This window comes from Anguilla rostrata, chromosome 12 (assembly GCF_018555375.3).
Source record: "Anguilla rostrata isolate EN2019 chromosome 12, ASM1855537v3, whole genome shotgun sequence".
Lineage (NCBI taxonomy): Eukaryota > Metazoa > Chordata > Actinopteri > Anguilliformes > Anguillidae > Anguilla > Anguilla rostrata.
This window is the reverse complement of record NC_057944.1, coordinates 41,484,921-41,512,024: the sequence shown is the minus strand read 5'-3', so window position 1 is coordinate 41,512,024 and position 27,104 is coordinate 41,484,921. Positions and strand designations below refer to the sequence as shown.

General features: G+C 44.6%; 3 protein-coding genes across 12 annotated transcripts in view; 1 reads left to right on the top strand and 2 right to left on the bottom strand.

Moving 5' to 3' along the window:
* The window catches only part of pax3b (paired box 3b), a 45,653-nt gene extending 32,879 nt beyond the window's left edge, over nt 1-12,774 (bottom strand). For 7 of the 8 annotated variants that reach the window (XM_064303363.1, XM_064303364.1, XM_064303362.1 and 4 more), the window contains exons 1-2: nt 12,636-12,774; nt 3,755-3,865 (exon numbers count right to left, since the gene is read on the bottom strand). The gene's annotated coding sequence lies outside the window, so the exon portion shown is untranslated. The remainder of the gene's footprint in view (nt 1-3,754; nt 3,866-12,635) is intronic. The other variant, XM_064303360.1, reaches the window with a different exon arrangement.
* Nucleotides 6,995-12,777, bottom strand: LOC135236826 (E3 ubiquitin-protein ligase RNF152). The gene is made up of 2 exons (XM_064303371.1): nt 12,636-12,777; nt 6,995-9,602 (listed from the first exon to the last, which is right to left on the bottom strand). Exon 2 carries the CDS (start codon nt 9,206-9,208, stop codon nt 8,462-8,464), a length of 747 nt encoding a protein of 248 aa, XP_064159441.1. The 5' UTR covers nt 9,209-9,602; nt 12,636-12,777; the 3' UTR covers nt 6,995-8,461.
* On the top strand, nt 12,421-26,520 carry sgpp2 (sphingosine-1-phosphate phosphatase 2). Of its 3 annotated transcripts, none has more exons than XM_064303369.1 (6): nt 12,421-12,884; nt 15,048-15,209; nt 22,255-22,434; nt 24,932-25,021; nt 25,254-25,806; nt 25,844-26,520. In XM_064303369.1, the coding sequence occupies exons 1-5, from the start codon at nt 12,603-12,605 to the stop codon at nt 25,797-25,799; spliced, it is 1,260 nt and encodes a 419-aa protein (XP_064159439.1). In that variant the 5' UTR covers nt 12,421-12,602; the 3' UTR covers nt 25,800-25,806; nt 25,844-26,520. The 3 variants fall into 3 exon arrangements, with proteins under 3 accessions (XP_064159439.1, XP_064159440.1, XP_064159438.1); XM_064303370.1 differs by having other exon boundaries at nt 12,423-12,884; nt 25,254-25,837; nt 25,905-26,520; XM_064303368.1 differs by having other exon boundaries at nt 12,423-12,884; nt 25,254-26,520.
* Nucleotides 26,521-27,104: the final 584 nt, after the last annotated feature.

Sequence of the window (27,104 nt, the reverse complement as noted above, 5' to 3'; positions counted from 1 at the left end):
TGACAAGCGGTGTCAGTGGGAGCTTTAAAGTTTTGCTGTACTCCAATATGTGGATGTATGGCTGGGATAGATGAGCTTCCTTGTTCTGGTAAATGCTGGTTAATATTCCGCTTCAAACGAAGATTTATCAAAGAAATAAAGTTCAGGAAAACTTTTTGAAAAACAATCAATGTTAGTTTCCTACGAATTGCGCCTATTTAAATGGTGTGATGTATATCAGATAAACTTCGTGGGATTGGCGCAGTTGTTGCTGTTGACACAGTTTAAGCCAGTGAAGCGGTGGCAATAATGGAACATTTATTAGTTGCTGCACCCCTAGTTCTATCGGAGCTTCGGACCCTGTGATTGGCTAAGATCAGGAAAGTCCCTGTTCCTCAGTGCGCGCAGCTATTGGCTGGGAACGGAAACTTTCTCTGCGCGTGGCTGGGTTTGGGCTCCGGGCCCGGATGGAGGTAGGGATTTACTGCAGCGCTTTTCGGGTTATCAAGACTGTTTTTCATTTATAATTACTGTGTAATTTAATATTTTACATTTGTATAAATATGTATGATCCATATGTATGCAAAATCATGTTATTAAGCTAGTGTTGCGAGTGGAAGATCATTGTTTTCATAACCGATCATTTAGATATAATGCATAAGACTAAAGTTGACGCATCTTTACTTCATACCCATAACCTAATGACTCGATCGCGTGATATAAGATTGAAAAAGGATCGTCTTCATTTCATACTGATAACTTTATGACGTTATAATGTGATATGACTCATAAAAGATGAGCGTGTTCCAGGGATTTCCACAGAGCAGCACAACTTCAAAAAACTGAGCACAGACACAACTGAGCGACTGAAGTTCTAATGTACTTAGATTTGGAGTGGAGTACCCACCCCCGCCTTAAACTCCAGCCTTCTCCACCTAAAATACCCCTAGCGTTTCACTGTCCTCGGGAATTACTCTAGCCTTCTCCACCTAAAATACCTAGGTTTCACTGTCTCGGGATTCTCTAGCTCTCCACTAATACCTAGGTTTCACTGTCTAGGTACTTAGCCTTCCCACCTAAAATACCCCTAGCGTTTCACTGTCCTCGGGAATTACTCTAGCCTTCTCCACCTAAAATGCCCCTAGCGTTTCACTGTCCTCGGGAATTTATAGACCTGGGGTGAGTAGATTTTACCGTAGCAATTAAAATAAAAGAAATGGTGTGTCTGATTAGGGCCGTGGAGTCACAGCAGGGTGTGACTCCAGGAATGCAGTAAAGGGCCGTTTGCAGAGAGAATGCGCAACTGTGCGGACTGGACTCCTTATTTATAACTGTCTTACTGCAGAGAGAATGCGCAACTGTGCGGACTGGACTCCTTATTTATAATTGTCTTACTGCAGAGAGAATGCGCAACTGTGCGGACTGGACTCCTTATTTATAACTGTCTTACTGCAGAGAGAATGCGCAACTGCGATGTCGTAGATGCTTGAAGATGCACTGCGCTGATCCTTATTTATAACTGTCTTACTGCAGAGAGAATGCGCAACTGTGCAGACTGGACTCCTTATTTATAATTGTCTTACTGCAGAGAGAATACGCAACTGTGCGGGACTGGGCTCTTTATTTATAACTGTCTTACTGGCACAGAAGTGTCCTCTTGCCATCTCCCTCCCACCTTTTTTTAAACGTTTGGTTGCGACGTCCATTGAAGAGCCTCCGTCAGTCAGACTCTTTCAGCTCCCCCAATCAATCAAAGGAATTGGGATCTTTCTTCCAACGGCCTTTGAATTCACGCAAAACAAAGACTTTCTATCCTGCGAATTCCGCCAGACTGCTTGCTCACAGATCCCTTATGTAGTCCAGCTCTGCCATGTCATTCCTTTTGGATAAATTGTTTGTTTACGAAATGGGCTACCCTTTCTCCGAAAAGGAAAAAGGAAAAAATTTACGAAAGAAAAAAAATACAAACCGGTCTGTGCTGTAATATTTACATGGTGGATGAAGAGGGGGCATTTAGGTAGGCCTACACAGTAAAATGTGTTACATCAACTCTTACAGAGTAGTTATGAGTCCAATAGGGTACTCTGTAAGAGTTGATTTAATACTGGACATTTTCCTGAGTAGCACTGGAACATCCGAGATAAGAGTATACAACTAACTAATTTGTTTCGTATTTTGTGAATATGAACAATTCCCCAGAGTCAGATCCAAGGAAACGCTACTCTTTGTTATAACTTTGTCAGAAATAACCCACAATGTTTAGAAGACTATACGTCACTGTGACAATCAGTTGTGCTAATCATTTGGCCCTTCATAAGCCTAGCATAAGCCTAGCCTTCATAAGCCTAGCCTTTCCATTTAAATGTATTATAACCAGACACTTACAACAGCTCATAGGCCGCATATAAAACCTTTTGTTAGTGGGAGGTGGTATTACAATTAAAATCGTTTTGAAACGTTAACCAACGTTTTTATTAAATCATCACACATAATCGACAGTCAAATAACGATCTCACAGCTGCGTGTTCGATTTTTTATTATTACACAGTGCTGCTGATGCAGTGGGTGTTTTGTTTGCGATACACGCAGAAATTATGCCCAAAATTAATTGCAGGCTTGTTGAAACCGAAAGGCCAAGTTCACGGTATGCGAATGTTTATAAAAATAAAGATGTCTAAAGAGAGATTAACAACTTTTCATAGGTTCGTGGGTGATTTAATTGGCGTGACAGTGTATGTGGCAAATTTCACGGTGACGGCGGAGAGAGCCCGACCCTCAGCGGGAACTGCTCTCCACCCCGGTGCAGCCAGGCTGGATTAGCGGCAGCACCGCAGGAACCGGCTCCTCACCGAAGAAACTTTACAAAGCACTGCCAGTTAATTTTTTCAAACTTTTCAAACTTATATTGCAATGAATGCGCCAGGATAATAATAATAATAATAATAATAATAATAATAATAATAATAATGTTTCAAGGAGATTCTATTTCGAATTATTGCGGGAATCATGGAAGATATTTCTGCGGGTAAATTGTAGTAATACAGGAATTCTCAACCCGCTGTGTATGCTGGTGTTTGTCAAGCCAACCACCTGATCAGTTAAGGTGGTTGAAAATGTGTTTTAAGTTCTACCATAATTGTGCAATTAAATTTATTTTAATACAATGCAGGCTTAACACAATGTCTTGTTGCCATTTGCTGTCAGTTAAACTCATTTCATTTTTTTCATTTCACACAGATGGTATCAGGGTTCAAAACTCTCCGCAAATAGGACCAAACTGATTTCACCTGTCAGTTTGTAATTGAATCAATTAAACATGGGACCTCTTTACATTGAAATTATTTGTCATATAGTGCATACAGTGTACATGCACAGTGTGCATACAGCACTGTTAATGTATGCATAACTTGGCCTGGCCACTTGAAATTCTGAGCTGTGAATATGGGATATGTATTTTTAAGGGTGTGCATCGCTATTTCTGGCATAATATCTACTTTTCACGGAGATATTCAACGGTTGACTTTCAAACGGAAGACAGTCAAATGTTTTTCACCAAAAAATGGGAGATCATGGGTGGCATGGAGAAGGTGATTAGCCAAGTAGCCTGACTAATGCATTAATTTCATATTCTAATAGATATTTACTCCAACCTTCCCGATGACATTAACTAAAGGACATATTTCTACAAATACCCAATCCCTGCTCAGGCCTCGTCTCCCAATCGTTAAATATCTGAATCAATTTCGTCTCCCAGTAAAATGCGGTTTAAACTCACCGCAGGTCGGTGCTTGGAGGGCAGTTGCAGTTTGTGTCGGGTTGCTTGGCCCAGGAGCCGAGCATCAGTCCAGCCATCTGAAGGTGAACAGATCACAGCCTGCTGGTGATGCTAAAAAGAAAGGAGGACGTTTATTGCCCTCTATCGAATTACTTGTGATGCTGGGTCAACATCCTCTCCGACTCACGTACGGCCAAGAAAAAACGTATCTGAGTATGATTTTTTGAAATATAGAACTTGATACACCGTTAAAATAACGTGTGTAAACGTTTATCTAGGCTATCTGACGAAAACAAACGGAATGACAAATGTAATCTTAATAAAATATAGATCATGTTTCAAAAAAGGCTCTAGCCAGAAAAAAGCTCTAGCCGGAATATTATTTTCCTATGGAAAATAATATTAACGTGCGCATCTTTTCAAGTGTATGGTATAGTCGCCATAAATGTAACTCTTGCTAAATATAACACAGGCAATAACATAATGTACAATGTGGCTACCGTAGCCATTTCAGGTTCCTACCTGTGCAATTCAGTCCTCTACTACCTCCCACAATAACGGAGCAATGTGAAAGCCTTTGTGGGAAATATTTCCAAAAAACTGTTTGACCGAGCTACGAAAAAATCCAGAAGTAATTTCTTTCGGTATCAGGCTTTATTTTATTTACAAATCACACGTGATTTAAAAAGTTATCTGTTAACGTAGCATGATTTTTAGAGGGTATTATAGCCGGAATTGGATACTCGGTGATCAAAAATACATGATGTATATGATATTCCCGTCTGTATAAATTTTGCCGCCTAACAAACTTTTTATTATTTTTTTTCACAAGGCCATCTGCAGATAAAACGATGGTTGGTACCTAGGGTGGTTATGGAGAAGGATTCAGATTTGGAGACAAGGGACACTAGACGTTGTTTTTCAACACCATCTACAGGTAGTGTTCTTTTGGGGAGACCATTTAAATGGTGTTTAATATTTATTACATAAATTAATTTTACTCAACGTTTTGCATTTTTAAGTTAGTTCAGTATTTAATGTTAGCAAAACAAAATCAATTTATGGGACTGTGCCCTATATGTCCACAGACACCACTCTATTTCGCACTCGGATGTGTTCCTGTTGCTCATTAAGCGGGTATAAATGATCAGACTCAAATGTCGTCATAATAGACAACGCAAATGACCGGTGTCTAGGTGTGCTTAGCGTGGGACAGCAGTCTCCTGGAGTCGCTTAGGCTATTTCATGAGTTTCACACACAGGGTCGTATAGAAGAGTGAAAACATGCGGCGGCGTTATGTTGACAAAGGTGTTGATTTACGGACTCAATGAACTCTCAGAAACTGTATTTCTATGAAAAGAACGACAGGAAAAAGCCATAATACAACGTTTGGTTTCTTAAAGGGATACTACACCCCCGTGTCAAATCCCTTAGTGAAACCGAGGAAGCAGTCATGAAGTTTTCCTGCTCTGCAAAAAGATTTCATCAGATATTTCATCATAAATAAAGGTTGAAACATCATCAGTTCAAAAAAAAGATACATGGCTTACATTGTGCATTGAGAAAATTATTTGTTAAGGTAAAGCATTTGGTAGAACACTATGTTTATTTTAATGAAGATAACTACGCATATAACTCGGAGCTCACCGTTTTCAAGCAAAGTAAAATGTGTAGGCGCTTACATTTCAACATGTATCCGTTCATTGTCATTTTGTATTTCCCTTGATCGAGGTTGACGCACGTCGCACGTTTTTTTTTTTTACAGAGCGCGATATAAATTTGTAGTTCTTAAATTATTTTCCTTGAAGTAGGCTCCAATTTAGTTCTGAGGAATAAAAATTCGGCCGATGATAATCCCGGACAAAATAGGCCTAATTGTTAGCCTAGTTCACAGTTGTAACACGCAATGCCTTGTAACAAACAAACAGTGTAACATGTCTACGGAGATAAATCGGGGCAGTGAAACAGCATTCTAAATATCCGAATCGCTTTTTTCCACTTTGATGGAGTGACACTTAAAAGCACTCTAAAATGTGAGGGTAACGGAAAACGGAAATTGACTGCGTTTATTTTAAACATAATTTCAGTAATATAGGCAATGCCTCTGTTCAAAGAGAGTCGTAATTTACAACGATGTGTCTTAAGACACTGCACGGTCGAGTAGGCCTAGGACAGACTACTGCAATGTGCACAACCGAAATGGGGGTACAAATTTTTCACCCTCGATTTTCAACTTTAAAATGGTAGTTGCTTTGTAGAATGCAGCTGTGTAATCCATGAAGAGTTCCAAAACTTTAGCCAGGTAAGGGGGTGGGTTTTATACCTGTTCAGTTCACGGACCCAATTTTTATTATCTGTGTACATTGAATTGACGTATTTAGTGCTGAGAGATTAGAGTCGGCTATTTCTCAAAATATATATCGAAATTATATAGTTTATATTTGCATTATATTGTATTAATTATACATTATTTATTTGGAATTATTCATTGACCATACATTGTCCTTGAACATATGACAGGAAAAAATGTCACAAATAATTTTCAGGTGCTATAGCTCAGATTTATCATTCTTGTTTAATTACAGAACCATTAACAGCCCACAACGACTCCCACGTAATTACTTCCGCCTTACAACCAGATTGCAATGACTGCAGTTTATAATCCATGCGCAATGCAATCCAACAAGTGTAACTAACCAGCAACAGAAATATATCTCTCTTAGTAAATACAGAGAACAAAGGATGGAAAAGATTGTCTTAAGCATGTCAGATCGAGTTTAAGACGTTCTATAGGTTTTGCTCAGGCCAGGCCATATATGGCTCTGTAAAACTCGCGGGGGTTTAAACGCATTAAACAGGGCTGCGCTGCGGCGTTCAGCGCATAACAAACAGTCAAAAGTAAAAGACACATGGTCTTATTTATTCCACTTCACCTTGACCAACAAAGCATATGCATGTTATAGCCACTAGAGGGCGACTACACCTGCGCATAAAACACTGCATTTAAAATAATCACTGACTGTGTATGGGAAGTTCAAGATAGACGCACATTACGTAATAAATGCCTAAAACATCAGTCATTATGTACTATGCACACCCCTATTAATAATACATGTCGCATCGTCTTTCTTCATCTGAATCGATAGAGAAAATGTGAATACCCTACCGCTAAACCCGTTTTATTTACGCGACATCGCATAATAAAAGACTTCTCATTAAACACCACAGAAACGTTAGAAAATTGAAAAGATTTTCAGGTTCTCTTTATTACTTAAATTTGATTATGTATGTAAACATCACACAAATCTTTACAGCTTAGTGTGCATTTCACATGTGCTACTCTCACAACTTCCACACTTTCTAAACGAGTAACTAACGAACGGACATTTGACATTTAAGCGATGCCCGTTTGTAGAAGCTTCCAGTCACAATTCCTGCGAAATAAATATTGTGAAAACCTTTGCGTGGCCCTGTGGAAAGCTAGACGAGTACACGCCTGTCTATATTACTATGCACTATTAAGCATCGCTTAAATGTCAAATGGCCGTTCGTTACTTGTTTTTAGTTTAATGTGGTAATAGTCAGCACTCGCGTGCAAAGGGCATAAGGAGGTCTGCTGCATTCACCGGTGAAAAATAAGACACTCAGGCCCATATACTATGAAATACATTAAATAATTTAACAGAAATATGTAGCAAACCTGTGGGTATGCTTGACATACGAACATACAGCGGAAATAGCAGTTCCCTTGATCAGAATTTAAAAAAATAAATGATGCGTGTCTTCTGTGCATTCACTAGTGTCTTCAATATATAGACCGGATTACAAAGAGTCAGTGAATATTCGCCATTGACACGATTACAGCGTTACATTTACTGGGAGTACTTTCCGTTTAGTGAACACTTTCCGTTTTTCGAAAATGTAGACGCAATAACATAAAACACCAGCAGGAGGCGCAGACTGCACACCTGCCTCTCCTTCCTGCCTCAGAGGTGATACAGATTTAGTACATTTTTCACAAACTTATCTGAAGGCTAAATAGTTGGGTTTGTTTAAAAACTATTAAACGATGAGAGGCATCGATGAAAATCAGCGTTCACATTCTAATGCAAACAACAAGTTGAAATGCTCAATGATCACAAAATGCAGGCTACGTCTCCAGGCGCTCTTTGCTGTCATAACCCATCTCCCCATCAGCCGCGATCCTGATCTCAGAACTCCAATAAATACGTCATGTGTGATATAATATATTCATTTCCGGTTTTAAAATGAAAATTAGCTAAAGTAATGTTCAATACAAACACACACAGCAATGCCATACACAGGACACGGATAATAGCCTATAATAAGTCCAATATTAAATGTGGAAATATATGTTGCAATACAACGACAAGGACAAACACTGATTTTATTGGCATGTTTCTTGATTATCTGACGTGGGAGAATATCAAAATTCACACTGTAAACCACATATTACATACATCTATTGATTATAATTTAAACATGTATAAAATTACCTGTCTCGACATAAAAGTTTATAGCCTATTACAACAAATGGAATTTAGCCATATAGCCTTTGAAAATCTTTTCCATTCCGTACGATTAGACGTCTCGACGCGGTAGCCTACTGAAGACCTCACCGAGCTGCGAGATTAAATTCTCGGGAGCGAGAGGCCTGTAAAACACTCTTTATCAGACAGAAGAGCTTAGGCGTTCCGTCTGCTGGAGTTCGCTGTAGACGACCGGCCGGTCTCGTGCTCAGGTCTGTATTTCAACCAGCAAATCAGCCACGTGACGACCACGGAAAACATGGCCAAGATGCTCGCGACAGACAGGCAAATTGGGCCCGCTGGCGAGGGAGGGCTGTTGTGATTTTGCACGAAGATAAGGCCCATGAACAGCAAGACAAGCATGGACAGAAAAGAGAAGATAACACAGACGCAGCCCGTGGTCAGGGCGACGCGCTTGCAGTTTTGGCAGCTCTCGTACCGCACAGAATCTTGAGACACTGTCGTGGCGGTGGACACAGTTGTAGAGGGGGTCGCCTGGCTCAGAGCCGCTCCAGTCGCTTCCTCGCGCCGTAGGGCAATGAGAGCGGGGTGTAGAGGCGGCGGATACGGGGGTAAGCTATCCTGGGGAAGAGGGTCCGAGTCGATGTAGAGAGGGAAAGCTTCCGTCACTTTCGTGTTGTTGGGCAGATTTTGTATCCGGTAGTCCGGCACCGGAGTCCTGTGGCGACACACAGGGCAGCTGACCCGCCACGGTCGGTCATCGCGGAGGTGCAGAGTGTGCAGACACTCCTCACAAAACGTGTGCAAGCATTCCAGAATCTTTGGCGCGCGGCGACCAAGGTCGAAATAATTATAACATATTTTGCATTCATACTCCTCATAAGGGAAAACCGCTGCACCCTGCGTTTCCGATCCGCTGTCGGCTAAATGAGCTTCTGCCATCTCATCTTTTGCTGTTCACACGCTCACACAAAAGACCTTCCAGACGAGCGATGACGATGTACACTCTGTTCTTGAATGCGCCATCCTCCCCTTGTTTACATTATATGGCATTACTATTTTTAAAAATCCTCACAATGTCTCTTGTTAATTGTACAGCCGGTCGTTCCCTTCGCTGTTTTGATCCTCCCGTTACATATTAACGGGACTGTTATGCTTCGGTTTGGAAAAGTGATGATGTAATGCCAGTGATTTCAGCGCGAGGGTTTGTCCGCCTGTGCGTGGATGTTGAGGGCAGCCCGCAGAGAAGAACACAGACACGAGTCTTCACGGCTAAAGAGTCCTCCGGCGCCGGTCCGACCACCTCGGGCTGCATGAAAATCCTGTTTAAATCGCGCTGGGACACAGAGAAAACAGACGAGTCGAAAATATTGAAATAAGGCTCCTCGCGCGTCATCAAAACATCGCAGACAAAGGGTTTCTTTTCATTGAATTTAAAGCTGCACAATGAGGTTAAATTCCAGTTTCCGAGAAAGGGTAAAGTTCAAAGGATGCTCTTCCTTACCACAAAACGTCACTGTATATACTGTACCGAACATACAAAAAGGTAAAAAGCTGCATTAGTGAGTCATCCAATGTCCTGAAAACTGAACTGGACTAAAATATTGAAGGCTTGATTTCCAGCAAGGGCACTTATAACCTGTAGCAACAACATTAACGTGAAGAGCTGCAATAAATAGACACATTCATAAGCCTGAGGCTAACTCATAGACAGTTCCCTGCAAAAGCACGGGAAGTGGAGTGAAATCTGTTATTTCTGCTGTGTAGTTAAGGCATTTGGATTTGGGAAAAGATGAAAATGAGACAAAAGAACAGACAATAAGCTTTTATTTAATGGTATTCACATGCATTTATGTTTTAGCATTTTACAGAAACAGCTGTCTTTGTGCCAAGTCCCCCCATTTCCAGCTGTGCAAAAGATTAATTTAGAAGTAAATTGTTTGGTGTCTTATTTAGAAATGTCTTTCCAGGTCTTCACTGCAGCTGCTTTCAGTTGATCTTTGCTTGCTCAATTAGATTTAAACCAGGTGACTGACTTGGCCAGTCCAAAATGTTCCACTTTTTCCCCATTGATGAATGCTTTGGTTGCACAGGCAGTGTGTTTGGGGCCATTGTGTTGCTGCAGGGAGAAGCACTAGCCGATGAGGTTGGAGTTTCTCCGTACATAGCCTGTCTGTACATTTCCAAATGTATCTGACTGCTGCCATCGTCCATTACATCATCAATAAAGATGAGTGAGCCTGTTCCAGAAGCAGCCATACATGCCCAAGCCATGACACTACTTCCTCCGTATTTCACAGATGAAGGATTAAATAAACGGACACCTTCACCCTTCTTCCTCACGGGTTCTGGGCAAAAACAATAAACTAAAACAAAACCAAATCCAGCGCCAGCGGTTCCGCGGCTTGCCCTTCTCTGTCTCGTGCTCCGACAAACTAAACTCAGACAAAATAAAGAATCGCTCAACTCGCTCTCGGTGTGAGCTCCCGGTCTCAACCCTGAACTGTGCTGAGGAACACCGCACCTTGGCCTCAACCCTGAACTGTGCTGAGGAACACCGCACCTTGGCTGCTTAATTAATGCAGCCCAGGTGCGTGTGCTCTCTCCGCCAGCCGGTGAAACTGAGACCAATCCGTTTCTCCGACAGACTAAATGCTCAGTTTGTTTTGGTCTCATCTGTCCATAAAAAGTGTATTCCAGAACTCTTCTGCCACATCTCTGTATTTTTTGGGGAATTCTAATCTGGCCTTTTGATTCTTGCTGCTGATGAGAGATCTGCAGCTTGCAGTACTCAAAGTCTCCTGCGTACGAAGGCTTGTAACCTGCCTGACTGCAGTGATGTCACGGCGCTGTTTGGTGTACTCTCTCCTTGGAGACTGCAGGATGTCATGTGCTTTTTATTTTTACTCACCTGCCCTCTGGAGACTGCAGGTGATGTCACTGGCTGCTGTTTTTAGGGTTTTGTGATATTCTCACCCTGCCCTCTGGAGACTGCAGGTGATGTCACTGGCTGCTGTTTTTAGGGTTTTGTGATATTCTCACCCTGCCCTCTGGAGACTGCAGGTGATGTCACTGGCTGCTGTTTTTAGGGTTTTTCTCACAGCACTCTGGGTTTGTTTGTCGTTAGCTGAACCGGTCTTCCTTGGCCAACCTGTACGGTGTTTATTTCAGAGTCCACCGGTGGTTTATTTCTTTTTCAAGACTTTCCAAACTGCTGTACTTGATATACCAAGTTTCTTGTGCTATTCTCTGTAATGAATTCTTCTGTCCTCTCAGCTCACAGGTAAATGATTTTTCAGCCATAGTTAGCCCTTTGGTTTCCACACAAAATATATCCCCACAAAACATGGTGTGGCAGATGCAGCCTACATTACAGATAAGAGTAAAGAGCAAGATGCCCAGTTTCTTATTAAATTCACATCTTTACATGACATTCTGCTGCTCCCATGCATATAACACTCTTTAGTATGGATCAGAGACTGCTGCTCCCATGCATATACCACTCTTTAGTATGGATCAGAGACTACTGCTCCCATGCATATAACACTCTTTAGTATGGATCAGAGACTGCTGCTCCCATGCATATACCACTCTTTTATGATAAGACTGTGCTCCATGCATACCACTCTTTAGTATGGATCAGAGACTACTGCTCCCATGCATATTCCACTCTTTAGTATGGATCAGAGACTGGAGACTGCAGGTGATGTCACTGGCTGTTGTTTTTAGGGTTTCTCACAGCACTTTGGGTTTGTGTTACTTTGTGTTACTTTAAATGTTACATTGTGTTGTTATTTAACTGACTACTAAACTCAATATGTGTAAATAAAACCATTAACAAAAATAAACTCTAAGATTTGGGGACTGGTGCTCTACTGTGATTTAACAGTTGTACCATCCCTGTCCACCACAAATACTTAATATAATTTTGTTCTTTTAATGCCAAAACTGGACAGCAGCAGATAAAAAGAAATGACCAATTCATGCATTTCAGGAAGGGATCTGGCACCATTGAGTTTGACTACAGCTGCTAGGAAATGTATGCTTGCATTAGGGCCCAATCAGACAGCACAAACATGACCTGAATAACAGGTTTAACACTGAAACATAGGTGCTGTTTTCTGTAGCCTACTGCCCATATCAGTAGGGAAATTACGCAAGGGACAAGCCCATAATTTATCTATAGCTTTATCTGTATATCCGTCGGGCTTTAGGACAGCTCGACAGTAAACACCTGTTGGAGAACGCACCTGAGTACACACCTCCACACCTGGGGAAAACGCTCAGTGTCGTTACAGTGGCGTACGCCAGAAATACTCACGCATCCATATTATACATGAATGGCGCAATGTTTAAATTCATTACATACCTGCAGGATTCAGAGCTGGTAGCCAGATTTCAAAGGAAATGTGGCTTGTTTGCAGTCGAGGACGAGCATCGGCGCGCTTGTGACAAAGCGCACTTGACCGAGGATTACAGAAACCACGACACGACCAGCAACGCGGCGCTGCCTCGCAGTCGGCGTGGAAATGGCCATCTACAGGGACAGCTGATTGGCGCAGAAGACCACAGCGGCAGCTCTAATTACAAAGATGAAATGAATGGAAACAAAGTGGATGTAAGTTAAACATTTCTAAACAATTGGTTCCATAAACCGTGTATTAGTTTAGTACAATTTTAGCGTTGCCTTTGATATTCCAAACCACTCATTCAACTCCAACCTGAAACTAAGATAGATACTTTGTAACTGGCTTTTCCCGTTTCTCGACCTATTTTAAAATGTCGAGCCGATATTGTACAGATCGGTATACTGATAGTCTGCGTTTTATTTTAAAGCTTCTTTCGAACGTTTTGCATTTTAGATCACAGACTGAAGTTGTATTTTGGAAATGTTCGGACAGTCTACTCACAGGTCTCCGGAACAACCGAGAGAAACACTAACGGCAGTTACACAAAATGTTATTATTATTATTTTTTAAACCGAGCATAAAGCGACACCCGCACAGGATGTAATCTCGCACAGACTAGCGCACGTGCTGAGCGGCAGCGGGTTTTCTGCTCCTCCGATGCCCTGCCTCCAAGTCCTACAGCGCGTTATAGTCCCCCTTGTAAACGTATCGTCGTTCCAGACGACAACTTCCGGCAACGACATTGCCTGTTTTCTACACTGATACTTTCATTTCGCTTCAAAAAGTACATTTAGCTTGATAAAAAAAAAATAAAAAGTCACCAGCATAATATACAGTATATAGTTTTGCAAGTTCCTGTTTTCTTCAAGTCAGTCACACTTTTGGTAACAGTTTCTGTTGGGAGAGCACAGCTGTAACTTGTTTGTTGATTGGAAGGATGGAAGATAGGGGTAGTAGGGTGCACAAAAGAGTGGACAAATGTTGATATATTTGATATATGCAGTTGTGGAGGCTTTTCTGTCATTTTCTGTTCAATGTGTTTCCTACATTATTGTCTGACACCAAAATATTTTTAGCACTGAACAGCTGATTTGACTGGAAATTGAATAAACTAGTGTGGTCTCTGACTTTTGCACAGTACTGTGTGCATGTATGTGCGTGCATGTGCGTGTGTGTGTGTGCGCATGCGTGCGTGTGCTGCTGTACTCAGGGATGAAACCTCTATGTGATATATACACACACATAAGGTCCCATAGCACAGTATGAAACCTCTATGTGATATATACACACACATAAGGACCCATAGCACAGTATGAAACCTCTATGTGATATATACACACACATAAGGACCCATAGCACAGTATGAAACTTCTATGTGATATATACACACACATAAGGACCCATAGCACAGTATGAAACCTCTATGTGATATATACACACACATAAGGACCCATAGCACAGTATGAAACCTCTATGTGATATATACACACACATAAGGACCCATAGCACAGTATGAAACCTCTATGTGATATATACACACACATAAGGACCCATAGCACAGTATGAAACCTCTATGTAATATATACACACACATAAGGACCCATAGCACAGTATGAAACCTCTATGTGATATATACACACACATAAGGTCCCATAGCACAGTATGAAACCTCTATGTGATATATACACACACATAAGGTCCCATAGCACAGTATGAAACCTCTATGTGATATATACACACACATAAGGACCCATAGCACAGTATGAAACCTCTATGTGATATATACACACACATAAGGACCCATAGCACAGTATGAAACCTCTATGTGATATATACACACACATAAGGTCCCATAGCACAGTATGAAACCCATGTGATATGACAGACCACCAAACATTTTGCAGTTCCATTGTCCCATCCAGTATGAAACCTCGTCAGATACTTTCATTGCTCAACCTGAAGTGCATGTCTTCAGTACCTTCTATAACATACATTCTACTAAACCATTGATCTCTCCTTTCCAACTATGTTCCCATAGCGCACAGTTGCGTTATGTGTCTGACAAGGTATCTATAACATCAATATAACCTCCTCATATTTACACCCAGAATACTTTGCTGTGTATCCCAACATCCTGTTGGGTATCTCACTCTCACAGCTCAGTACTTGATAGTGATAGTCTTTCATGCACTGTTCCCTCGGTCTTTTTCAGTATGAACCTGTTATATTTTGCTTGAATGAATCTGTGGAGTCCTTAGGGCCAGAGCCCTGGGTCTTCTGGTATTGCATTCTCAACTTTTTACCTGTAACTGTCATCTTTGTAGAAATAACCATCACTTTGCCTTCACCTGTCCCACCTGTCCCACCTGTAGGCTCCGTCTGGCCCTCAGTACCAGGTGAGGAATGTGCTCCTGTACTACCTGTTCCTGGTGTCTGCAGGCCTGGGACAGGAAGTCTTCTACATCTCCTTCCTGCCCTGCATCCACTGGAACCTTGACCCCTTCCTGTGCCGCCGGCTGGTCAACATGTGGACCGTGAGTTTTTCTGTCTCTTTCTCTTTCCCCACAGAAACACTGCTCTCTGTCTCTTTCCCCACTGAAACACTGCTCTCTGTCTCTTTCCCTACAGAAACACTGCTCTCCGTCTCTTTCCCCACAGAAACACTGCTCTCTGTCTCTTTCCCCACAGAAACACTGCTCTCTGTCTCTTTCCCCACTGAAACACTGCTCTCCGTCTCTTTCCCCACAGAAACACTGCTCTCTGTCTCTTTCCCCACAGAAACACTGCTCTCTTTCTCTTTCCCCACTGAAACACTGCTCTCTGTCTCTTTCCCCACAGAAACACTGCTCTCTGTCTCTTTCCCCACTGAAACACTGCTCTCTGTCTCTTTCCCCACAGAAACACTGCTCTCTGTCTCTTTCCCCACAGAAACACTGCTCTCTGTCTCTTTCCCCACAGAAACACTGCTCTCTGTCTCTTTCCCCACAGAAACACTGCTCTCTGTCTCTTTCCCCACTGAAACACTGCTCTCTGTCTCTTTCCCCACAGAAACACTGCTCTCTCGTCTCTTCCCCACTGAAACACTGCTCTCTGTCTCTTTCCCCACTGAAACACTGCTCTCCGTCTTTCCCCACAGAAACACTGCTCTCTGTCTCTTTCCCCACGAAACACTGCTCTCTGTCTCTTTCCCACGAAACACTGCTCTCGTCTCTTTCCCCACAGAAACACTGCTCTCTGTCTCTTTCCCTACAGAAACACTGCTCTCTTTCTCTTTCCCCACTGAAACACTGCTCTCTGTCTCTTTCCCCACTGAAACACTGCTCTCCGTCTCTTTCCCCACAGAAACACTGCTCTCTGTCTCTTTCCCCACAGAAACACTGCTCTCTTCTCTTTCCCACTGAAACACTGCTCTCTCTCTTTCCCCACTGAAACACTGCTCTCTTTCTCTTTCCCCACAGAAACACTGCTCTCTGTCTCTTTCCCCACAGAACACTGCTTCTCGTCTCTTTCCCCACGAAACACTGCTCTCTGTCTCTTTCCCCACAGAAACACTGCTCTCTGTCTCTTTCCCCACAGAAACACTGCTCTCTTTCTCTTTCCCCACTGAAACACTGCTCTCGTCTCTTTCCCCTACAACACTGCTCTCTTCTCTTTTCCCACTGAAACACTGCTCTCTGCCTCTTTCCCCACAGAAACACTGTTCTCCTTCTCTTTCCCACAGAAACACTGCTCTCTGTCTCTTTCCCCACAGAAACACTGCTCTCTGTCTCTTTCCCCACTGAAACACTGCTCTCTGTCTCTTTCCCCACTGAAACACTGCTCTGTCTCTTTCCCCACAGAAACACTGCTCTCTGTCTCTTTCCCTACAGAAACACTGCTCTCTGTCTCTTTCCCCACAGAAACACTGCTCTCTGTCTCTTTCCCCACAGAAACACTCCTCTCTGTCTCTTTCCCCACTGAAACACTGCTCTCTGTCTCTTTCCCCACAGAAACACTGTTCTCCGTCTCTTTCCCCACAGAAACACTGCTCTCTGTCTCTTTGCCCACAGAAACACTGCTCTCTGTCTCTTTCCCCACAGAAACACTGCTCTCTGTCTCTTTCCCCACTGAAACACTGCTCTCCGTCTCTTCCCCCACTGAAACACTGCTCTCTGTCTCTTTCCCCACTGAAACACTCTCGTCTCTTTCCCCACAGAAACACTGCTCTCTGTCTCTTTGCCCACAGAAACCTGCTCTCTGCCTCTTTCCCCACAGAAACACTGCTCTCTGTCTCTTTCCCACAGAAACACTGCTCTCTGTCTCTTTCCCCACAGAAACACTGCTCTCTGTCTCTTTCCCCACGAAACATGCTCTTCTCTTTCCCACAGAAACACTGCTCTCTGTCTCTTTCCCCACGAAACACTGCTCTCTGCTCTTTCCCACAGAAACACTGCTCTCTGTCTCTTTCCCCACGAAACACTGCTCTCTGTCTCTTTCCCCACAGAAACACTGTCTTCTTCCGTCTCTTTCCCCACAGAAACACTGCTCTCTGTCTCTTTCCCCACAGAAACACTGCTCTCTGTCTCTTTCCCCACAGAAACACTGCTCTCTGTCTCTTTCCCCACAGAAACACTGCTCTCTGTCTCTTTCCCCACAGAAACACTGCTCTCTCTTTCCCCACAGAAACACTGTCTCTGTTCTTTCCCCACAGAAACACTGCTCTCTCTCTTTCCCCACAGAAACACTGCTCTCTGTCTCTTTCCCCACAGAAACACTGCTCTCTGTCTCTTTCCCCACAGAAACACTGCTCTCCGTCTCTTTCCCCACAGAAACACTGCTCTCTGTCTCTTTCCCCACAGAAACACTGCTCTCTGTCTCTTTCCCCACAGAAACACTGCTCTCTGTCTCTTTCCCACGAAACACTGCTCTCTGTCTCTTTGCCCACAGAAACACTGCTCTCCGTCTCTTTCCCCACAGAAACACTGCTCTCCGTCTCTTTCCCCACTGAAACACTGCTCTCTGTCTCTTTCCCTACAGAAACACTGCTCTCTTTCTTTCCCTACTGAAGCACTGCGCTCTTTTCTCTCTAAAGCAAAGCTGGAATGCAACAAATGGTTAGAGGATGCCAAAGCCTTATGTTCAAAAAATGTCAAACATTTTTAAATGCAATTTTTTGATAGGGCTGTTATACACACAGTGCTGTAACTCTGTGATGTTATACACAGTGTGCTGTATCTCTGTGATGTTATACGCAGTGTGCTGTATTCTGTGATGTTATACGCAGTGTGCTGTATTCTGTGATGTTATACACAGTGCTGTAACTCTGTGATGTTATACACAGTGCTGTATTCTGTGATGTTATACGCAGTGTGCTGTATTCTGTGATGTTATACACAGTGTGCTGTAACGGTGATGTTATACACAGTGTGCTGTAACACTGTGATGTTATACGCAGTGTGCTGTATTCTGTGATGTTATACACAGTGCTGTATCTCTGTGATGTTATACACAGTGTGCTGTATTCTGTGATGTTATACACAGTGCTGTATCTCTGTGATGTTATACACAGTGTGCTGTATTCTGTGATGTTATACACAGTGCTGTATCTCTGTGATGTTATACACAGTGTGCTGTATTCTGTGATGTTATACACAGTGCTGTAACTCTGTGATGTTATACGCAGTGTGCTGTATCTCTGTGATGTTATACACAGTGCTGTATCTCTGTGATGTTATACGCAGTGTGCTGTATCTCTGTGATGTTATACACAGTGCTGTATCTCTGTGATGTTATACACAGTGTGCTGTAACTGTGATGTTATACACAGTGCTGTATCTCTGTGATGTTATACACAGTGCTGTATCTCTGTGATGTTATACGCAGTGTGCTGTATTCTGTGATGTTATACACAGTGCTGTATTCTGTGATGTTATACGCAGTGTGCTGTATTCTGTGATGTTATACACAGTGCTGTATCTCTGTGATGTTATACACAGTGTGCTGTAACTGTGATGTTATACACAGTGTTACATTACATTATTACATTACAGGCATTTGGCAGACGCTCTTATCCAGAGCGACGTACAACAAAGTGTATAACCATAACCAGGAACAAGTATGACGAAACCCCTAGAGAGAAGTACCGGTCCAAGTGCAGGGAACAACCGCATAGTTCAACTTGGACCCTGATGGTTAAACTGATTAACACTAACAACGAGAACGGCAACAACGCAATCTATGGAGAAAAAAAATACAAGTAGTCGTTAAGACAGGTGCATTAACTAAGTCACCTACGAAACAGCTGCCTAGTTACAACCCTAAGTTTAGTCATTTACAGGGGGGAAGGGAGGGATGGGGAGAGGTGCAGCCTGAAGAGGTGAGTCTTCAGTCGTCGTTTGAAATGGGTCAGTGTCTCAGCTGTTCTGACCTCCACAGGGAGGTCATTCCACCATCGTGGGGCCAGAACAGACAGGAGACATGTTCTGGAAGTGCAGGTGCGAAGAGGGGGAGGTGCTAGGCGTCCTGAGGTAGTCCAGTGTGCTGTAACTGTAATGTTATACACAGTGTGCTGTATCTCTGTGATGTTATACACAGTGTGCTGTATCTCTGTGATGTTATACACAGTGTGCTGTAACTCTGTGATGTTATACACATGGGGCTGTAACACTGTGATGTTATACACAGTGTGCTGTAACTCTGTGATGTTATACACAGTGTGCTGTAACTGTGATGTTATACACAGTGTGCTGTAACACTGTGATGTTATACACAGTGTGCTGTAACTGTGATGTTATACACAGTGTGCTGGTTTTCTGTTTGTCAGGTGAAGTGCTCCATGGCTTTAAATTGGATTTCAGGCCCGTGGAGCTGAAGGCCACAGCTAAATCTGCTAATAAGGCCCTAATTAAAGAGTCCTTGTGTGTGGCTCCGTACAGTGACATCTGCTGTCACCACAATGGCCTGTTGTTGCTGCCTAAAACTGACCTGCTTCAAGTGGCAAACCCCATTCCATAGCAGTGTTTTATATGGGCAGATGTGATATAACAGTGTTTATAGGGGTGTATGTGATATAGCAGTGTTTTATAATGGTGGATGTGCTATAGCATTGTTTTATATGGGTATATGGGCTATAGCATTGTTTTATAATACAGCTGTCCCAGAATGCACCTGTCTCACAGTACAGCTGTATTATGGTGCAGCTGTTTCAGAATGCATCTGTCCCACAGTGCAGCTATCCCAGAATGGGCCTGTCTTACAGTGCAGCTATCCCAGAATGCATCTGTCCCACAGTGAAACTATCTCAGAATGCAGCTGTCCCCGAATGCACCAGTCCCACAGTGCAGCTTAGCCTTATGCTTCTCTAAACCCAAACAGCGCACATCTGCACTCCTCACAGGGAAACAGGGATGAGTACACAATAAATAGTTTAAATTCTTTGCGTCCTGCCTTAGGGGAATAAAATGGAGGGGGGACAACACTGTCTTTGTCCCACCACCATGGGAGCCTGTGTCTACCAGCACAGCTGCCCGAGGTAAACGCTCCTGTGTGAGCTCTTAAACATGGAGCATCTCACACCCCACATGGGCTACCACAGAGATACCGTACCCTAAAGGTCACCCTAAACCTAACAGCTGCACAGATCAGAGGATAGTGTGTATGCAGGAGTGTGTGTCTGTGTATGTGTGTGTGTGTGTGTGTTTGTTTCTGTGTGTATGTGTGTGTGTGTGTGTGTGTTTGTGTCTGTCTGTCTGTGTGTGTGTATGCAGGAGTGTGTGTGTGTTTGTGTGTGCATGTAGAGCGGTGAACTGGCACATTGTGCCTTGGGTGACAGTGATGAGTCCATTACAGACACGCACAGTGTTTCTGATGTAACTTCCTGTTTCATTCATCATATGCACACAGGCTGCAGTGGTGAGCCTCTTCCTTAGGAACTGTGTGTGAACAGCATGCACACAGAACACGCATGGTTAAAGGGCATGTATAGCAGGTGTGTGAAACATACATTTAGTGCATGTGTAGCGTGTGCATAGCACCTGTGTATTGTGTGACTGAATAGCTGCTGTTTGCATTTCTCAGCACTGTAATCAGCTAAGCTCACACACCTGGAGCTGCACCAAGACAGGTGAGGAAATGTGACTGCCCTGTGGGTGTGGCAGCTTTCAGCAGGGCAGGTGGGGGGGGGAGAGTGTGGCAGCTAGCAGCAGGTCAGGGGGGAGAGTGTGGCAGCTCGCAGCAGGTCAGGTGGGGAGTGTGGCAGCAGGTCAGGTGGGGGAGTGTGGCAGCAGGTCAGGTGGGGGAGTGTGGCAGCTAGAAGCAGGTCAGGTGGGGGAGTGTGTCGGCACTGTGGGTGTGGCAGCTAGAAGCAGGACAGGTGGGGGAGTGTGGCAGCAGGTCAGGTGGGGAGTGTGGCAGCAGGTCAGGTGGGGAGTGTGGCAGCAGGTCAGGTGGGGAGTGTGGCAGCACTGTGGGAATGGCAGCTAGCAACTTGTGTCAGAGTTAGCTGGTATACAGCCTGAGGAGAAACTAGCCTGGCTGAGAATCTGTAACAATGTGTCACATCACTGACAGCAGTACTTTCTCATAGTCCTTCCTTGTTCCATTGCTACTGGTGCATGTTAGGTAATTGCATATGCGGAAATTTCTCTCTGTCCCTGTTCCGTAATTCTCAATAGATTTTTTTGTTTGTGATTGGAAGGCACATGAGGGCATGTTTGTCAGGATTTATCTTTTATTGCTATGGTTATGTTAACACTTGTTGATGAAATCTGTGTCTCAGCACCCCAAGGGCCATAACAGTTGGTCTATCACCTCCATTTCTGAATAAGAATCAGGCAAAGGAAGACGGTGACTCGAGCCACAGCACTGTCAGCGAGCATCTTGTATTTTAACACCAGGAGGCTTGTAGACATCCATTAAAAATGTTAATGATGGAATTAGCACCACCCCAGGAATTCTGCTTACAAGTATTCTTCCCACAAACACAGGAAAGAAAAACTGATGCTTCTATCTCTCTTTCTCTTTCTCTCTCTCACTCTCTCTCTTCTCCACTCATTAATTAAACATAACTACTGAGTTTAAAATACATCTCTAAAAGCTCAGGACCTCCAGATTGTTGCCAGACCCTACTACAGACAGCAATTACTTATTTATACTGCAGTGGTGATGTTGCACTTGCCTTCAGTACAGAGATAATCACCTGAGTTTTGGGACTTCAGTGCAGAGATGATCACCTGAGTTTTGGGTCATCAGTGCTGAGATGATCACCTGGGTTTTGGGTCTTCAGTGCAGAGAAAATCACCTGGGTTTTGGGTCTTCAGTGTAGAGAAAATCACCTGGGTTTTGGGTCTTCAGTGTAGAGAAAATCACCTGGGTTTTGGGTCTTCAGTGTAGAGAAAATCACCTGGGTCTCTCCGTAGCCTGGTTTAAATATGACAGCGACAGTGTTGGTCACAGTCCAGGCTGAACGAGTGCATCACACCTGAAACAGGAAGTAGTGTGGCTCCTTCCTCCTGTGTTCCTACACCAGGGGGGTGAGCTTTTGGGAAACGCCCTTTTCACATCCATTTTGGGTGCTTATAGCTGCACTTCCTGTGCTCTAAGGTGGTGATGTACATCGGCCAGGTGTTGAAGGATATGCTGAAGATGCCACGGCCTCTGTCGCCCCCTGTGGTGAAGTTGGAGACGCGCGTGAATGCGGAATACGGAATGCCTTCCACCCACGCCATGGCAGCCACCGCCATCTTCTTCACCTTCCTCTTCAGCGCCACCCACAGGTTCCAGGTGGGTGACCATCAGAGGTTTCAGGGGAAGCAGTGGCCAGTCCTGGCCAGGGAAGCTGTGGACACGAGGGGGGCGGGTGGTCCTGGGGGGGTCCCTGGCGCTCTGGCCCCAGGCTCAGTTCTGGGGTCCCTTCCTGGTGGTGGCTGGTGATCGTGGATCCCCAAGGGGAAGATCATAGGGGGGTGTCGCTCATCTTCAGTCAGATAGAGCTCCTCCCACCCAGCTGTTACCACTGGTTACAGGGTAGAGTTAATGGTGTCAGTGGTTACAGAGTAGAGTTCATGCGCTGGTGTCAGTGGTTACAGTTTAGAGTTAACGCACTGGTGTTAGTGGTTACAGGGTAGTGTTAATGCGCTGGTCAGTGGTTACAGGGTAGAGTTAATGTGCTGGTGTCAGTGGTTACAGGGTACAGTTAATGCGCTGGTCAGTGGTTACAGGGTAGAGTTCATGCGCTGGCTGGTCAGTGGTTACAGGGTAGAGTTCATGCACTGATGTCAGTGGTTACAGGGTAGTGTTAATGCGCTGGTGTCAGTGGTTTCAGGGTAGTATTAATGCGCTGGTGTCAGTGGTTACAGGGTAGAGTTCATGCGCTGGTGTCAGTGGTTACAGGGTAGAGTCCATGCACTGATGTCAGTGGTTACAGGGTAGAGTTAATGGTGTCAGTGGTTACAGAGTAGAGTTCATGCGCTGGTCAGTGGTTACAGTTTTGAATTAATCCACTGATGTCAGTGGTTACAGGTTAGAGTTAATGGTGTCAGTGGTTACAGGGTAAAGTTAATGCACAAGTCAGTGGTTACAGGTTAGAGTTAATGGTGTCAGTGGTTACAGGGTAAAGTTAATGCACATGAGTCAGTGGTTACAGGTTAGAGTTAATGGTCTCAGTGGTTACAGGCTAAAGTTAATGCACATGTGTCAGTGGTTACAGGTTAGAGTTAATGCACTGGTGTCAGTGGTTACAGAGTGGAGTTAATGCCCTGGTTTCAGTGGGTCCATTTATGCTGGTTTTACAGGTGTAGAAAAGGTAACGCATCCTTTTGAAAAACAGGTGAGAGCAGATAGACCAGGTATGTGGCTTAGCCTGTTCTGACTCACTGTTCCCTCTCAGATATGTCTGAAGCATTAAGGAGCTTTATTAACAACAGAAGTGTGTCCAAATTGCTTGTGTGTGCAAACCTGGATGAGCTCAAATACTCCTGTGTATGATGCACAGGAATTCTGTTTTGCCTGTGTGAGTGTGTGGGTGTGTGCACGTGCATTAGTGTGTGAGAGAGAGTGTGCGCCCATGCGTGTGTGCGCTTGTGTGCATATGAGTGAGTGAGTGTGCACTTGTGTTTGTGTTGTTAGGAAGAAACAGGAAGAGCCTGTATGGGTGTGTGTGAGAGTGTGTGCGGGATGTGTATGTGTTAGAGAGAAACAGGAAGAGCCTGTATGGGTGTGTGTGTGTGTGTGTGTGTGCACGTGCATGGGTGTATGTGGGTGTGTGTGATTCTGTAGGCCAGCTGTAGGTACCGGAGGCCTGAGAGGTGAAAGGTCAGGCCAGCCAATCACAGGTCAAAGAGCAGCGTGCTGTCTCAGGTCCTTTGTGTGAGCAGCTATTCAGCGTCTTCATGAACCTCCACTCAATGTGTGGAGCCGCACCCACAGGAGGAGGAACTGCATCAATCTGCACTCAGCTTCACGCTTCATTCAAATGCAGAAACGGAAACACAGAGAAAAGGGCAGCAGGAGACAGAAAGAGAGATGGATGGATAGAGACGAGAGAGAGAATGAGGGAAATAATGCCATTCAAACACCAACCTGTGAGGTAGGGGTAACTGGGGGGGGGCTTATTTCTGCAGAGTTGATGAAAGGACAGAAACAGGAGAGAGGTGAAGGGGAAAGATTGAGGCTCTGGTTTAGTCTTCTCAGTCAGGTACAATGTGTGGAATTTAAAGTGACGACATCATTGAGAATCTAATTCACCTCTGTGAGTCTGCCTGATCACACACCTACAAGTAAACACCTGTATGTGCGTGTATGTGTATGCATGCGCTACATGATGTGGTACCTGTTACTAAGCCCTGTGTGGCCAGTTATGGCCAGGTGTCTGTGTCTCCTGTAGTTTCAGTTTGAGTCTGTGTCCTGTAGTTTCAGTCTGAGTCTGTGTGCCCTATAGTTTGAGTCTCTGTGTCCTGTAGCTTCAGTTTGAGTCTGTGTCCTGTAGTTCCAGTTTGAGTCTGTGTGTCCTTTAGTTTCAGTTTGAGTCTGTGTCCTGTAGTTTCAGTTTGAGTGTGTGTGTATTGTAGTTTGAGTCTGTGTGTCCTGTAGTTTCAGTTTGAGTGTGTGTGTATTGTAGTTTGAGTCTGTGTGTCCTGTAGTTCCAGTTTGAGTCTGTGTGTCCTGTAGTTCCAGTTTGAGTCTGTGTGTCCTGTAGTTTCAGTTTGAGTCTGTGTGTCCTGTAGTTCCAGTTTGAGTCTGTGTGTCCTTTAGTTTCAGTTTGAGTCTGTGTGTCCTGTAGTTCCAGTTTGAGTCGGGGCTGCTGTTGGCTGTGGTGCTGTCTGCCCTGGTGTGTCTCAGCCGTCTGTACACAGGCATGCACTCTGCACTGGTGAGTAACACAAAAAAACCCCGCCCCTGCACACACACACACGCACACACTCGCACATACATACGCACGCATTTACACACAGACTCACACACGTGCACACACTTGCACACGCACAATATTAACTCACACACTCTTGACAGCAGCTTGATTTCTGTGTGGCAAGTTTTCAGTTTTAAAGCTCAGTTTTAAAGTCTGGCTGCGTTTCTAAGCGCTTTTCTCGCCCCTCTTTCAGGACGTTATTGGGGGAGCCCTGATTTCAGTGCTGCTGATGCTGCTTACCTACCCAGCGTGGGACGCTTTCGACCGGCTGCAGCTAACGAGCCCACTCTCCCCCGTGGTGTCAGTGGTACTGCCCTTTCTCCTCAGCTACAGCTACCCCGAGCTGGACCATTACAGCACCACGCGGGGGGACACCACCACCATCCTGGGGGTGGGCGCCGGCTGCTCGGCCGGGTACTGGGTGAACGAGCAGCTCGGGGAGACCTTCGAGCCCCAGGGGGACTTCCCCATCCCCCTCCCGCCGCTGACCTGGGGGGCACTGCTTTTGGGGGGGACGCGCTCCCTGATGGGCGTGGCTCTGCTGCTGGGCACACGGCACGTGGTGAAGAGTGCCAGCTTGTGGGCACTGTGCTCCTGGCACCAGGCATGTGCCGGCGATGCCCGCACGCGCAGGCGCAGAGAGATCGAGGTGCCCTACAAGTTCACCACCTACACGGTGGTGGGCCTGGTCAACACGGTCCTGCTCAACAAAGCCTTCCGGCTCCTGGGCCTGCTCTGAGACAGGCCTCCTGCCTGAACACTCAGCCAGAACTGCGCCTGAACACTAACCCAGAAAACTCGACTGTGCCTGAACACTCAGCCAGAAACACGACTGCGCCTGAACACTAACCCAGAAACACGACTGCGCCTGAACACTAACCCAGAAACACGACTGTGCCTGAACACTAACCCAGAAACACGACTGCGCCTGAACACTAACCCAGAAACACGACTGCGCCTGAACACTAACCCAGAAACACGACTGCGCCTGAACACTAACTCCAGAAACACTGCCTGAACACTGAGCCAGATACACGACTGCACCTGAACACTAACCCTGAAACACGACTGCGCCTGAACACTAACCCAGAAACACGACTGCGCCTGAACACATCCTGGGACTCCTCTGAGAAGCCTTCTGCCTGAACACTGAGCCAGAAACACGACTGCGTCTGACCCTTTCTATCCAATCAAATCCCTGATCCCTTCTGTCCAATCAAAACCCTGACACCCTTCTGTCCAATCACAACCCTGATCCCTTCTGTCCAATCAAAACCCTGACACTCTTCTGTCCAATCACAACCCTGATCCCTTCTGTCCAATCAAAACCCCAACCCCTTCTGTCCAATCAAAACTATTTATGCCAGTAATGTTTTATCGCTGCCTTTTGTAAAATACTTTCGAGATCTTCTCTGTATTTCTGATGAAAAGCGCTCTAAATAAAATGTATTATTAAATAATTCTTATAATTATGTGTTATAACATGAAACATGGCGAGCATGACAAACCCAAATGGCTCTTAATACTGTCCTGTAGTGTGTGTGTGTGTTCATGTGTGCGTGAGTTCCTGTGTATGTTCATGTGTGTATTCTGAAGCTCACAGTACTGACAGACTGAGCTGAGTCAGTGGCTGATGAGTCTCAGTAACTGAGCTGAGAGTGTATGAGTCAGTGACTGAGCTCTGAGTCAGTGTATGATGAGTCAGTGACTGAGCTCTGAGTCAGTGTATGATGAGTCTCAGTGACTGAGCTGAGTCAGTGTATGAGTCAGTGACTGAGCTCTGAGTCAGTGTATGATGAGTCAGTGACTGAGCTCTGAGTCAGTGTATGATGAGTCTCAGTGACTAAGCTGAGTCAGTGTATGATGAGTCTCAGTGACTGAGCTCTGAGTCAGTGTATGATGAGTCTCAGTGACTGAGCTGAGTCAGTGTATGATGAGTCTCAGTGACTGAGCTCTGAGTCAGTGTATGATGAGTCTCAGTGACTGAGCTCTGAGTCAGTGTATGATGAGTCTCAGTGACTGAGCTCTGAGTCAGTGTATGATA

What these genes read in the sequence shown, in the direction of transcription:
- sgpp2 (XM_064303369.1), top strand. Translation starts at nt 12,603, where the DNA reads ATGAATGGCGCAATGTTTAAATTCATTACATACCTGCAGGATTCAGAG. An exon ending in GGCTGGTCAACATGTGGACC is followed by an intron (nt 15,210 to 22,254) that starts GTGAGTTTTTCT and finishes CTGTGCTCTAAG; the next exon opens with GTGGTGATGTACATCGGCCA. An exon ending in CAGGCATGCACTCTGCACTG is followed by an intron (nt 25,022 to 25,253) that starts GTGAGTAACACA and finishes CCCCTCTTTCAG; the next exon opens with GACGTTATTGGGGGAGCCCT.
- LOC135236826 (XM_064303371.1), bottom strand. Translation starts at nt 9,208, where the DNA reads ATGGCAGAAGCTCATTTAGCCGACAGCGGATCGGAAACGCAGGGTGCA.